This window comes from Bidens hawaiensis, unplaced genomic scaffold (assembly GCF_021521415.1).
Source record: "Bidens hawaiensis isolate Kalapana, Puna unplaced genomic scaffold, B.hawaiensis_p1.1 tig00023535_1, whole genome shotgun sequence".
Taxonomy (NCBI): Eukaryota; Viridiplantae; Streptophyta; class Magnoliopsida; order Asterales; family Asteraceae; genus Bidens; species Bidens hawaiensis.
In genome coordinates, this window is record NW_027505034.1 from 186,056 (window position 1) to 200,824 (window position 14,769).

Below are 14,769 nucleotides of genomic sequence, written 5' to 3' on the forward strand. Positions count from 1 at the left end.
TCAATGTAATAAGGAGAATCATTTCCATTAGAAGTGGCTCTGGGCCCTTTACAAGTTTGGAATTGATCTACATGCAACCTGTGTAATTGAGCTCCCTTCCATGTTCTTGGGATGGGGGTGTCATCGAGCCTTTCGAGCCGATATGCACCTGGTTCGGAATCTCGTTGTTTACGCAGTATGTAGTCTCCAACATTGAAGCTCCAGTTTCATTCGTTTCCTCAACTGGGGTTCTACACGCATTAGCCTGCTCAGCGTTCATTGCGCCACGAGGTGCGTGAGTTTCCCATCTCTGACAAATGCTTCGATGACGTCCTTCAAGTCTAAGCATTCCTCGGTGGTGTGGCCTTTTGTCCTGTGGAAGTCACAGGATTTGCTTTGATCAGCGTTTGGACGCTGTCGGATAATTGGAGCCTCTGGCCATGGGAGCCTCTCGGTGGCGAATATCTCGGTGACGCTTTTGGTGAGTGGCGTCCATCTGGAGTTCCGGTTCGACAACTGCATGTTATCCCTTCCGCCTAACCGAGGGTGTAAGCCGGATGTGTCAAAGTTTACCCTTGACTGCCAAATGCCTAGCTTCCTCTTTTTGTTTAGTCGGGCGGTAAGGACGTTGTTTTCTCTTGTTTTCTGAGTGTAGAGGTTTGTGCTCTAGGGAAGACCTCTACCCAGTTGCTTTTCCGTTTCCGCGAAGCGTTTAGCTGCTGTCATGATGGCATCCCATGTGGATGGCATGCCGTCTTTACCTGTCAATGTGCGGATAAGCTCTGGGTATTCGGCGCCTTGGATGAAAGCTGCGCGAACAAGATCTTCGCTTATGGTGCCCAGACTCAGTTTCTTTGAATTGAAGCGCGTGATGAAGTCTAGTAAAGACTCATCTTCTTCTCAGATGCAGTTGAGGATCGTCCATTGCTCTTCGGTATACTTTCTTTGTTGACTGAAGTGTTGGCTGAACTTTTGCTGGAAGTCAGCCCAATCGTAGATGTGGTGGACCGGTAGACGGTCGAACGACGCTCTGGCTGCCCCAACAAGCGTCATTTGGAACATATAACACCACGTGGGTTCCGTCCAATTGCTGACGGTTGCCCCCGCTATGAATCTGTTCAAATGATCGTCTAGGTCAGATATACCATCATAAGTGCCGATGTTGGACATCTGTTTAGCACTCTTCGGGGCGATTGCTTCCGCAATGTCCTTTGCAAACTTGGACGTTCCCGCAATTGCAACAGTCGGTCTAAAGGTTTTGGAGAAGTCACGTGGGTTTCCCCCCGCGTTCCTTTGTTTGAAGGTTTCTCCAAAATTCCTTCTTTGTTGGAAGTCCGTTTCCTTACGCTTCCCTTTCGCCCTATGGCGAGGGTTTGCGTCGCTGTCGGACTCCTCCGAATCATCGTCCCAGTACTCGCACTCATTGCTCATGTTGAGCTGTTGTCGAGTGCTTCCGAATTCGTTAGCCTGTTGGAGTGAACGTAAGCGTTCATCCAACTCAGCTTGGAATTCCTTCTGACGTGCTTCCGCCCACGCTTTAACTTGATCAAGTGTTTGGCGGGGGAGCTTCGTCTGTCGTCTTTCCACCTGGGTATCAATGAATCCCAGGGGAGGATTGTTTACTGCACTTGCCCCGGCTTGGGTAACCGGGGTAGTGTTCGTAAAATTTACTGCACTTGCCCCGGCTTGGGTAACCTGGGTAGTGTTCGTAAAATTTGTGTACTCGCCGGTGTTCCCCCCAGTAGCTGGGGTTGTGGTTACCGGAGTTTCTTGGTCACTCGTTGGCCTTGGCAACGGAGTAACCTTAACCATCTTTCCAGAAGTTTTGAAAAAACTGAAAAAGAATTAGTTCTAGCTTTTATGCACGGATGGCGCCAATGAAGAAACACTAAGTGACCCCGGCAGATTACGGATAATCTGGGGGTTAAGTAGATGTTTCCCACGAGGGTTAGGTCCGGCAAAGATGGTTATTCTTCTGATGACCTGCAAAACAGATACCGTGAGCTCGTCACTGAGAAGGGGGGGTACCTCTTGTGACCACCCTCCGGCGTGAGAATCAGACTAGATTACTCTTGAATATAAGTGTATATTAAGAGAAATTGCTAGAGCAGATATCAGATAATATATGGAGATATAAGATAGTCATACCGTTCCATCTTTGCCGAACCTAACCCTCGTGGGAAACATCTACTTAACCCCCAGATTATCCGTAATCTGCCGGGGTCACTTAGTGTTTCTTCAGGTAGTTTGGGTATTTGTTCAAACGACCGTTTTGACCAATAATTTCGAAGTTGTGATTTTTTGTTAAAACTTTTCATCTACCTATGGTCAGAACGGCAGGTTGGATATAGTTCAATGCATCGTTTGGACCAATTATTTTACATACTTTAACCCATATGATCAGAAAGACCGACTAGATGTTCAAACGGAACCAATAATTTCCAAAGTTTAATATTTTCTTTGTCAAGATGGTCGTATGAGTGTTTTACACTCGATCATTTGATGATGTGAAATCAAACGATAGCGGTGTACCTACTACCTATAACATGACCTTTTAATTAATTTAATTTAATTTTGATTGTTTAACATATTTTATGCAGTTTGTGGAGTACGAGAAGATGATCTACTTAGATGGCGACATTCAAGTGTTCGATAACATTGACCATCTATTTGATTTGCCGAACGGCTACTTCTACGCGGTCATGGACTGTTTGTGCAAGAAGACATGGAGCCATGCGCCCCAATACAAGATTGGGTACTGTCAGCAATCACCGGACAAAATCCGCTGGCCTGCAGAATTGGGTCCCAAACCAGCATTGTACTTCAACGCTGGCATGTTTGTGTTTGAACCTAGTATTCACACTTACCATGATTTGTTAAGTACACTCATGGTCACACCTCCCACATCTTTTGCTGAACAGGTATTTAATAATTTACAATCTTAATTGCTAACAAATTAAAAAATAATTAATAATTATAAGTTTTGGCTTATAATAGACACACTTAACAAGTCACATATCAATCTCATAATGGACAAAGTTTATATTTTCATTATACTGATCATGCATAATATTTTTTAACATAACACAAAAAATTATATAGAAAAAGTCCATCTTTTATTTATTTAATACATATAATAACTTTAACATCATTGTCAAAATTTTACAAAGTATATAAATTAATATTTATATATTAAAATTAACACAAAGGTTTGGTGTTTGAAGTTTTAATAATCTTTATTGTTGATTCAAATTTGGCAGGATTTTCTCAACTTATATTTCAAGGACATTTACAAGCCACTCCCTCTAGCTTACAATCTTGTTCTAGCAATGCTATGGAGACACCCCGAAAACGTCGATCTCAAACAAGTAAAAGTCGTTCACTATTGTGCTGCGGGATCAAAACCATGGCGATACACAGGTAAAGAAGAGAATGAGAATATGCAAAGGGAAGACATAAAGATGCTTGTGAAGAAATGGTGGGATATATACAATGACAAATCTTTGGATTACAATAATATTAATAATAATATGGTAGCTCATGTAACAACTAGTGGAAACAATGGTGAGATGGTTTTACCGTCGGCACTTACTGACCCTAAAGTTGCGGTGTGTGCACCCTCGGCGGCTTAGATGTTCGGAATGTGTTGGGTGTAGTTGGTTTTTGTTGTGGAATAAGGTTTTTGTAAAGATGGTTTCATTCAAGTTAGTGTGGATTCCATCTTGTAATTTTATAAATGTGTATTTGTTTTCTTTTTAATAAGTTTGTGGGTTGATGTAATTGGTGCTAATGTAGATTTCAATGTTATGAATGAGCAAGATTCTTGTTTTGGTGAGTTTTATGTTCTATAAGTGTTGTCATCTATCTTTATTTTGTGTCTTGTATGACTACTTAGGTTCGAATCTGATTATAATTATTCTTGCTTTAAATCCTTTTTAGAGCCGTTTATCTTCGTGTGTCGTAAAATGTAATGTTTGTACCTGGTCGTTTAAATCAAATCTCTATTTCGGATTTTCGGTACAATGAGAAGGAGTTTACCATGGTGGGTGCAATGAGATTTGCGAAACTAATCATGCCATTATGCATGCGCCTGAAAAATAGGTCGACTGTGAAGCCTACTTGGGCTTAGTCGCACCACCCAAGGTGCGAGTTAAGAAGCAAGCTTTTGTGTGTGTTTAATGAATGTGTAATTGTGTAAATTGTATCAATGATTGTACCAAATTTGCGAGCTCCTGGTGGCAAAATCGATAATATTAGTTGGCATGAGACGCCGAATGTTATTATTATTTCTGTGAAATATGCATTCATATTTGTGGTTAAAGTGTAAACTTTTAATGCAATTGTTGAACTTACAAAGTAAAAGAAACCAAGGTGATCATTATTCATAGGTTTATTTTTATGATAAAATGAATTAAATCATGATGTTATCAAGTTTGGGTTCTTCTTGAAGCCATAACACATTCGGGTTAGTAACCAATCACTCGTATTTAGGTGACAAATCGTTACTAACAAGAAAGATAATGATTCGATTTATTGACACAAAGCATGCGCGTAACTGTTGGATAGATCTAATCATACCTTATGTATGCGTTAACTGAATAATTCGACCGAAACATAAATCCATAGCTTAGCTTAGGATTAGAGTTGTGATATAAACTTAGTTACAGTATTTATTCTAATAGGTTGTATAAGTATTTTAGTAATATTGCTTTTTTATTCACCTTAACATATTTAATTGTTATAAGAGTTGATCAAGTGTGCCCACTTAGTACTCCAATCCATAAGAATAGTTGCTAACTGAATCCCTGGCTCAAACCGGTTATAACACGGGTCATCAATTGAACAATTTTTTGAAAACTGCAATTGTTAACAATACGTTTATAACGAGCTGTTTTGACCAGTTTGGAGACAGAGAGAAAGATTGCCCATTTACACATGTGCTAGAGAACGGGTTGTTTTGATTCACATTAAAGAAAAAAAAAACCATTGTTACTTGTTTAAATATTAACCCGTTTTCTCCCACATCAACAACAACAACCCGCTTATTAACACGTGTTTTATCGTGTTCTAAATTCTAAAAACTAAGTAATTTTAGGCTGCGCAAAAAGTATTTATCTGTTTTGGCACGTTAGCCATCAAAGAAATAACCTGTTTTTTAAATTAATTTTATATTTATTTATTTATTATTATTATTATTATATTTATTATATTATTTTAAGAGAGGCTGATGTATAGGAGGCCACCGAAGCCCAGGCATTCACAATTTTCCATCAAAACCACTCTTACATTAAGCCCAAGTATTTCTAGGAAGGTTAATATAATAATATTCATATATGGAGGGTGATATCGGATGGGTTAATGTTCATTCTACTTTATATGAAGTGAAAGTAAAAACAGGGAGTCACGTGTTTAGTGAATGTTCGATGGTAGGAGGTATTCGGAGGGCGGACGGTAGATAGTTGAAGAAGATGTCCTGTCTATTCGCTAGAGGAGATGTGTTGTTGGCTGGATTCTGTTTCATTTAGTAAGCAAAAGAAAAATTATTGAAATGATTATTTTCTCAACTTGGGGTTCATTTGGAAGAAATGTTGTAGCGTTTAACAAAAACGACATTAACAAGGAGCCTCTGGTTGATTTTATAACGGCCTTGGTGTTTTCATATGTTTTGAGTAGAACTATTAAATTTTAAAATAGTTTGTGTGTTTGAAAAATACATTTTAAGGAAAATTTGTTTTAAGGAAATTTTGTTTGTAAAATAAGTTAAATAACCATCAACTATGTCCTGAAGGAAAAATTGTTGGTAAAAAATAACTATCAACTATGTCCTAAAATAAGTTTAAGGAAAATTTGTTTTTAAAACATTATCATCATCATCGTACTTAGTATATCCCACCAATAGCAAAGCTATGGTAGGGTCTGAGGAGGGTAAGATGTAGACAGTCTTACCTCTACCCCATAGGGACAGAGAGGCTGCTTCCGGTGAGATCCCCGGCTCGATAATAGTTTTGCATCAAGCCTTGGACATAAGGCACATAGCACTCAGTCATCAGGACACCATCGGTGCATGTACCCTTGTCTTTCGGCTATCAACGCCACCACATGATGCCTGATTAACCTTCCACCACTTTTAACGTTATTTTCACGAGATTAGTAAAATAACGTCAAAATTAGTGCAATTTCACTTTTGCCCACCAGAGGGTTCACACATATATACATTATATGCGCGCACCGCGAGCAGGGCGTGTTTTTAAAACATTACTATCAACTATGTCCTAAGGTAATTGGTGCAAGTTTTTTCATCCCTTTTGCGGTCTTAGCAGTCACATCTTCGGGTTCATCTAGTATTGTTATGATGTTGTTGATTCTAAATTTTGGGTGTTCCATTACTCTAACCATTTGCTTCTTACGTTTGGTTTTTTTATAAAACTTAGCTGTTAAAAAAAAAACTATGTCCTAAAATTTATTTTAGAAACACTAAATTATATGATAAAAGGGCTTTTGTTTCCTAAAAACAATCACCTTTAAATGTTTTAAAAGTACAAGAATATAGGAGTAGCATGGGATGCAAGTCCTTTGTGGTTGGTTGGTTCCATGTTGGGGGATCAGACTTTACCTATCATTCTGACACAAAAATTGCAGCCTTTTGACCGCTGTCCTCTCCTCAATCACAACAATATTTTTCACTTCTACTCAACACAATATGCACATTCTATGAAAATGTTACTTTCAAAATACAATATTAAAAAGAGTTTTTTTTCAAAAGGGTTTTGTGAGAAAAGTATTTATTAAAATGGTGTTTTTATAAAAATATTTATCAATTTAGTGTTTTTGGATTTCTCTCTCATAATATCATTGGATAGCCTATAAAAACAAACTATTTGAATATTTTTAAAAGTAAGATTTTATTTTAAATTAAATAATTATGTTCTTATTTTTCTTCTATTAAATAAACATGTTTTTAATATAATAATAACATAATATATATATATAATAACAAATGTAACACATAAATTTTTTTCTGATCTTTATAAATAAAAAATGAACAAATATTATCCTTATATAAATTCTAATGTCTATAAATTTTTTATTACGTGTATATTTTTTTATCTTTTAGATATAATTATTGTAAATAAAAAATTAATGACCCATCTTGATAAGCCACGAGTTAGCTTAAGCTTTCAACAAGTCGAGTTTGAACTTGACTTTTCAACATGTTAAAATAAACAAGTCGAGTTAAGTCGGTTCGTTTTTAAGCTTGACCTGAGCCCTTGTTCAACTTGTGAACAATTCTTATCCGATCAAGTTTGCCATTGGCAAATTTATTTTTCTTTATCCGTTGAATTCAAATATGGTAATTCAAACAACAATTTCATGTGTAGCCTCGTCAAGCTAAAACTTATATATTGCCATTGTCTAAAAATGTTATACCTTTTTATCTTATTATATAAAGTAATGCACTTATGTATATAAGAAAATGGCTTGCTAAAAAGTGAAATTATCACAAAGTATAATTTAAAAGTGAAATTATAAAAATAGTGAAGATTATATAAAAATTAAAATTATAAAAATAATAAAAGTTACCAGATGATATGAAGAAAAAAAACCAAACATATGTATTATTTTTTTATAAGCCGTTTTAATACTAATAATGATATGACGAAAATTCTTCCAACTTACGAGACTTGCAAATTAAAAAAAAAAGAAAAGAAAAATACATGCTTTAATAATACAACGAAAAAACTCTTTCAATATTGTGAGACATGCAAATTAAAAAAAAATTGTTTTCTTTTAAATTAAAAAAAATTGCAGATGTATTTAATAAAAAAGTTGATTACAAAATATTAAAACTAGTTTCTTTTATTAAAATTAGAGGTTGTCCAATTATATCAAGAGTGAGAAAAGCTAAAAACACTAAATTGGTAAATACTTTTAAATGAATACCATTCTAATAAATACTTTTTCCCATAACACTCTTTCATTATTTATATTTAGTAAACATTATTTATAAAAAATTCACAACAACAAAAAAAAGGTTAAAAGCTCTGGTAGTTAGTGTTCAATCACATTATAAAGTTGTCCATAAGTCGACTCGTCCGCTTATTTATTTAAACGGGCTGAAATTTAGCTTAACTCGTATAATGATTGAGAAAACGGGTTTACTTTTAAAATTGGAACCTTTTACACATATTATATAAATAAAAATATATCGCCCAGCTTTGTGATGCGCGCATATAATGTATATATGTGTGAACCCTCGGGTGGGCAAAAGTGAAATTGCACAAATTTTGACGTTATTTTACTAATCTTGGGAAAATAACGTCAAAAGTGGCAAAAGGTTAATCAGGCATCATGTGGTGGCGTTGATAGCTGAAAGACAATGGTACATGCACCAATCGGCGATGGTTGAGTGTTATGTGCCTTATGTCCAAGGCTTGATGCAAAACTACTATCGAGCCGAGGGTCTCACCGGAAGCAGCCTCTCTATCCCTATGGGGTAGAGGTAAGGCTGTCTACATCTTACCCTACTCAGACCCTACCATAGCTTTGCTATTGGTGGGATATACTGAGTACGATGATGATGATATATAAATAAAAATATGTAATATACACATAGTGAACAGTTTATGAACTACGGAATTTAAAATTTATACATGTTAAAGTTTAGATTTTAATTTAAACGAGCTAACAAATAATTTCGAACATGTTTTTTTTATCAACTAATCACAAAACTTTGTGAGGTCTAGAAGACATTCTCACTAGTAAAATACTTAAGATTTTTCTTAAATAACAATAGAAATCCTTAACACATAATAATCCCTTTTACAACAATTTCTTAAGGGCTCCATAAATAAAAGAAAACCCAAATTACTTAAACTTAACTTCAAGTACAAAATATGATAATAACATAATCCATATGCCTCTAAATCTGCCCAAATGAATGAGCCAAATATGCAAGTGTCCCAACAAGCGGCGCATTCGTGTACGTTGCAGGTTCCGCCTGAAAATAATCAGACCGTTCATCGGTATAATGGTCATGTTCATCAGGTCCACCAACCACAGCCCCAACCAGTACGTTCGGGTCCGAGGTCTCTGAATGCATGAAATTAAATCCGGACCCACAATCAATTTTAGCCGGATGTGCAGAGACCGACGGGAGAGAGGATCCCCTATGGTGGATCCTTTGGGGGTATCGTGGACCATACCCCACCATGAACGACATCCTCATCGGGTTGTCACCAAGCAAGTAGTCGACTTGTTTCTTGGCAATGGTTCGCAGTCGTCGAGGGGTCACGATGGTCCCACCGCAGCTCACGACCTTGCGCGATTGGGTCAAGTATTTTGCATAGGTCACCAATAAAAATGTAGTGGATGTCACATATTGTAGGTTACTATCATCCATCTTGAACAATAGCCCCCCTATTTCAATTAAAGATAAAAATGTTACACTTGGATTATTAAAATTGTAAAATTATAAAATTATACAAAAATGTTATATTATTAAAGTTGTAAAATCATACCTGGGGTGTATTGGGTTTGAGAAGATGGGGCTCCTGGAACAAGTGAGCAAATGAAGCTATCTGCATGATCCTTGTAATCATGGAGAGATTGAACCTTTTGGACTAGAAACATCTGTCGAAATCCAATATTATATTAGCGTAAAGCTATACAAACATAACTGACACGCTAATTAGACACCACTGACATGTCAACAGAAAATGGCTATATATGTGTCATTTCAAGGGAAAATTATACATACTGTATAAGGTTGTTCAAAAAGCTTGCTCGAAACCAGCTAGGTGTAAATGAGCCAAGGTCATGTAGACACGTGGCTCGTTTAAATTAAAAGCTAAAACCCAAATTTTATATAGATAGATGGATAGATAATTGTTACATAAAGTTGAAATTATTAAAAATGATTTTCTTAATATTGAAAACTATCGTTTGGCTCTTCTAAATTAAAGCTAGATTTTAATATATATGATTAAAATTTAAACTATAACCCAAATTTTAATATACATAAAATCTAAATTATGTATATAATCAATTTTTATTATTTGTATGACACAAATATAACTTTTAGTTTATCAATGCATAAAATATAAAATAAAATTGAAAAAAATAAACGAGCTAGTTATACGAGTCATACTCAAGCCCACTCTGACTCGGCTCGTTTATAGCCTATGCACTAATGCACATATGACCATTTTTCGTCCGGTAATGTAGGAAGCAAAAAATGTTTAAGTTAAATGAGACAAAAAAAGATATCATTACTTTGGAGAGAAGAATCTTGGCCCCAGCATGCTTATTATCCCAGCTAAAAGTGTTGTCATTATCATTCACACCAAGTGTTTGACCATTAGCTTGAATGTAATTTAAATATGCAGGGCTTCTTGTAGCTTTCTGCAGCCATGCAGCTCCCCATAACAACTCATCCTTCACATAAAAAAAACTTATTTAATTAATAATAATCAACACCCTTTGTTAAATAACTTATTAGGGGTGGCAATTGCAGACACAACCTGAACCTGACTTTAAAACAAGATTTTGGGGCGAGTAACTCTACCCATTTTGGTTGTTTTAAAAACAGCTCGGGTTCAAGTTGGCTAGTAAAAAAACGGGTTAATGTATTAAAAGTATTTAAAAAAACTTTTGGAATTATATGTTTGTTCTTGTATTTTTTGTTTTCCATTTTATAAAAGATAGTCAAGATACACTTGAAACTTCCAATCCATTTTCAAGATATTTATTACTTTAAAAAAATATTCATATTTACTTACTCTAAATTATATTCATTTTTTAAAACATATATTTTTTTTTTTGATAAATGGGTTTAACGGGTTGTATGCAGGTTGACCCGAATTTATGCGTGTGCAGGTTATGGTTCGGGACTAGTCTTTTTTGCCAGTAGGTGGTTCGTTTTAATAATAATTTAGCCGCAACCTATCAGCCCGTGTCTAGTTTCTTGCTAGTCGGGATTTCGTTTAAATAATAGTTTATTGGTTAGAAAAATATTATAATAATCAAATTACCTGATATCCGGAATAAGAACAGTAAAATGGGCACACATAACTCTTAAGTCCGTCACTATAAGAGCCTCTATATTTATCAGCAAATGCAAACACCTGTTCGTAACATGATATAAAAAAAGTTACCACTCAAATGATTAACAATACTAGTTCTTGTCATGTAATATTTTTATAAATTATTATTTAATTTACCCGAATTGCGCGGTTAAGGAGGATTTTGGAGTAACTAGGGTCAGATTTTCGGAAAACTAAACTTGCGGATGCGAGAGCTGCAGCTGTTTCGGCTGCGACTTCGGTCCCAGGGTTGTTTCGGTCAATCTTAATAACGGTTCTTTGTGTATCCATGTCTTCGGGTCTTTCCCAACAAGCGTGATCTTTGTTCGCGTCGCCAACCTTAAAATTTATAACAAAATGATATAGATTAATAATATTTTGTGTATTAAGTAACTGAAAATACTGTATGAAATGACTATTACAATATTCAAACTAAATATAGAATAATGATCAGCTAACAAGTTTATAAATACATGATAGATAGTAAAAGTAAACATACATAGAATGATCTTGTTTAGGCTTTTAAATAAGCCGAGCAACTTGAGCTCGTTTAGGCTCAACGTCAGCTCGTTTAGAGCTTTATTTCTGACAAGGCCGGCTATGAGGCAGGGCCAGGTAGTCGACCCAACCCGGGTTGACACCCCAATAGGCCTGATTTAAAAAATATATATATAATTTTTTTTAAAATAAAAAATATGTATTTTTAATATTTAAACCCAATTAAACAACTAATTGATAGACCAATTTTTTTTTCGCATTCGGCCAAAAGATTTTTTACGATTTTCGGAGACGGCCCTGATTTCTAAAGCTCAAGTTTGGCTCGTGAGTAGTTTGTCAAGCTCATACTCCTCTCGGACCTGACTTGTTTATTATTTATTAGTTATTTATTTTTCTAATTATCTATAATTATTTATACATATATTTATTTATAACCATAGATAACAATTTAAGCTCGATATGTGTAACTCGGGCTCAAGCTCGTTTATTAAATTAAATGGGCCTTAATAAAAGCTCAAGTTGCAAGCTCATTTAAGCTCGGCTTGACTCTAGTTTTTAACAAGTCGATCTCGAGTAGCTGACATACAACACATTTACATAATAAATATAGGTTGTCATTTTTTAAAAGTTACTTGAACATAAATAGTGTCGGGTTGCGCGGTCGCTTTGAGTAGGTAATCGGTAGCCCATCGGATGGCGGTTTTCGCATTTCCTAACTCGCTTTTCATCACACCACCGAATTCAAGCACACTCCATGACAACATTGTGGTGGTGAAGGCCATTGGAAACCCGAACTTAATATTATCACCCGCATCATAGTACCCGCCTACTAAATCCACCTGCATTGTCATATCACCATATTAATAATCACTCACATATAACAAAACCCACTTCCAATCTTTATTAATTAATTAGAGTTGGTTTTCGGCTAAAACCGGAAAAAAAAAAACGAAACTTCGGTTTTTGAAAATTTGAAAATGTAAGTTTTCGGTTTTGCATTTTGAGCTTGAAAATTTTGGGTCGGAAATAAACAAAATAAGAAAACCAAAATAATTTTTTTGGGTTTAAATCATTTTGTTGATTAATAAAATGGCTAAAATATTTGAGTTACGTATTTTATGAATTTACCATAAATTACTTAAAATAAAAATAAAAACTAGAAAAAATGAAAATTTATTAATCCGGTTCGGTTCAGTATTTATTACTACTCAAACCAAAACCGTTAATAAAGAAAAACATTAAAGCAAAACGTTGGTTTTGTTTTAGTTCGGTTTTTTCAGTTTTATACACACCTTTATATTATTTTACGCATTTTGGTACCACTAACCTAAAATCCCTTATTTATTAATAAATTAATAAATAAAAATATATATGTTCACGGCTAAAATATCTTAGTTACATTTTAAAATGATTATCACACAGTCCGGAGTCTTTTCTCCAAGACATTCGTTGATGAATTTGGACATAAATCATTTTGTTGATTAATAACTTGGCTAAAATATTTGAGTCACATTTTTAATAAATTTATCGTAAATTACTTAAAAAATAAATTAAAAAATGAAAATCTATAAATTTTGTTCGGTTTTATTACAATTCTAAACCAAAATTATTTATAAAAAACATAAAAGCAAACCGCTGGTTTTGTTTCTGGCCATTTTTACATAAGTTGATACCACTATACTAGAAACACGTTACTTAATAATAATAATAATAATAATAATAATAATAATAATGTATACATGCATGGAGGATCCATCAGAGAGTCCAGAGTCTTTCCTCCAAGATAATCTTTGGTTAGGTGGGAGTTTGCCTGACCTTTGTCCTTCATAAAAAAGAATGGACTTTGTTAAGGCCTCATGGTAGTTGTGGCCGGTGGTGGGACGGTGGCGGACCGTTGCGGTTGCGAAGGAGACGGTTAGTAAAATGAGGAGGAGGTGGAGGAGAGAGGTGGCCATTGACGGTGATGGAAGTAAGTGTAGAGTGTGAAGAAAGTTGAAAGGTGTTGTGGTGTTTATATAGAGGTTGTGAATGATGGTTTTGTATTTTGTAACTGTTTTTTTTTTAATAATAACTTACGTAACCGAAATTGTAACAATAATATTTAAAGGGACAGGATATGTAGTTGGACATCGTGTGTCACTTATATGACTCGTATAGGTTTATACAAAATCGTGTAAGAATAACTTTTGTCAGACATCGTGAGTATCTGTGCGTAATTATACCTTGTATATATTGCAGATTTAGTTTTGTGATCTTTTATAAAGTTTTGATTAATTAAAATTGGTATCTTATTTTTTTCTTAACAAAAATTCAAAAATAAATATTATGACTACGCATGTCGCTGTCTCATATAGACCTATATACGCAGTATACTATCCCTATAAGACCTGTATAGACATATACGACTTGGATAAGCATATACACGACCTGTATAAATTGCAAAAAGCTACCGGACTGAACTTTCTGGACAGATGTCAACTGTCAAGCATGCAATGTCTCGTATATACTTGTACATACGCACACCACAAGGATGGTGTTCGAATATATAACATTCAATATTAAACAATGTTAAGTAGTGTTGTTTATGTTCGGGCCGATATTGAAGAAATTAAGTCGAGCCGGAAAATTTAAATAAATCACGGCTCATCTTGTTAAAAGAACAAACTCGAAATTGAATTGGTTTGTAAACACGTAGACTCAATTTGTAAACGAGACAAGGCTGACTCAAACATTGGCTTATTTGTTAGTTGTTTGTTTAAGTTAACCCAAAATTTTAACATATTATAGCGTAACTAAAGATAATCAAAATTTTAAACCAAATACTCGATCATTATTTATTCGGTCCAAATCAAAGCAATATGTTTTTCCTTCCTGATTCTGACATTATAATCGAGCTTAAGAAAAAGCTAAACAAAGTTGGTTCAGTTAAAACCCAAGCCGAGCTCAAACTCAAACTTTGAACTTGGTTAAACAAGAAATTACAATTTAAAAAAAATGGCAAATTAATGACCAATTTTACCGTTTTGCAATTTGAACTAAATTTTTTTTTTTTCAAATTGTGTTGTTATTTATATAATGACAAATAACAGGTTATACAGTACACACATGAGTTATGTGACTAGTTATACTTAAAATTTGAAATTGATATAGATAGCTTAAGATAATGGTATAATTGAGCACGACTCTACAAAGCGTTACCACATTAACATGC

The 14,769-nt window shown here is 34.7% G+C and overlaps 2 protein-coding genes across 2 annotated transcripts; one reads left to right on the top strand and one right to left on the bottom strand.

Moving 5' to 3' along the window:
* The first annotated feature begins 2,499 nt into the window (after positions 1–2,499).
* On the top strand, positions 2,500–3,639 carry LOC143610003 (galactinol synthase 2-like). The gene is made up of 2 exons (XM_077084605.1): positions 2,500–2,900; positions 3,240–3,639. The coding sequence occupies exons 1-2, from the start codon at positions 2,574–2,576 to the stop codon at positions 3,609–3,611; spliced, it is 699 nt and encodes a 232-aa protein (XP_076940720.1). The 5' UTR covers positions 2,500–2,573; the 3' UTR covers positions 3,612–3,639.
* Positions 3,640–8,733: 5,094 nt separating this feature from the next.
* LOC143610026 (endoglucanase 17-like) lies at positions 8,734–13,602 on the bottom strand. The gene is made up of 7 exons (XM_077084620.1): positions 13,298–13,602; positions 12,191–12,397; positions 11,199–11,399; positions 11,010–11,102; positions 10,252–10,413; positions 9,498–9,609; positions 8,734–9,396 (listed from the first exon to the last, which is right to left on the bottom strand). Exons 1-7 carry the CDS (start codon positions 13,511–13,513, stop codon positions 8,900–8,902), a joined length of 1,488 nt encoding a protein of 495 aa, XP_076940735.1. The 5' UTR covers positions 13,514–13,602; the 3' UTR covers positions 8,734–8,899.
* Between the last annotated feature and the right edge of the window lie 1,167 nt (positions 13,603–14,769).

Excerpts from the sequence above, each read along its gene's own strand:
- LOC143610003 (XM_077084605.1), top strand. The coding sequence starts at position 2,574 with ATGCAGTTTGTGGAGTACGAGAAGATGATCTACTTAGATGGCGACATT. Across the intron at positions 2,901-3,239 it reads CCACATCTTTTGCTGAACAG|GATTTTCTCAACTTATATTT; the intron begins GTATTTAATAAT and ends CAAATTTGGCAG.
- LOC143610026 (XM_077084620.1), bottom strand. The coding sequence starts at position 13,513 with ATGGCCACCTCTCTCCTCCACCTCCTCCTCATTTTACTAACCGTCTCC. Across the intron at positions 11,103-11,198 it reads TCCTTAACCGCGCAATTCGG|GTGTTTGCATTTGCTGATAA; the intron begins GTAAATTAAATA and ends TGTTACGAACAG. Across the intron at positions 9,397-9,497 it reads TCAAACCCAATACACCCCAG|GGGGGCTATTGTTCAAGATG; the intron begins GTATGATTTTAC and ends TAATTGAAATAG.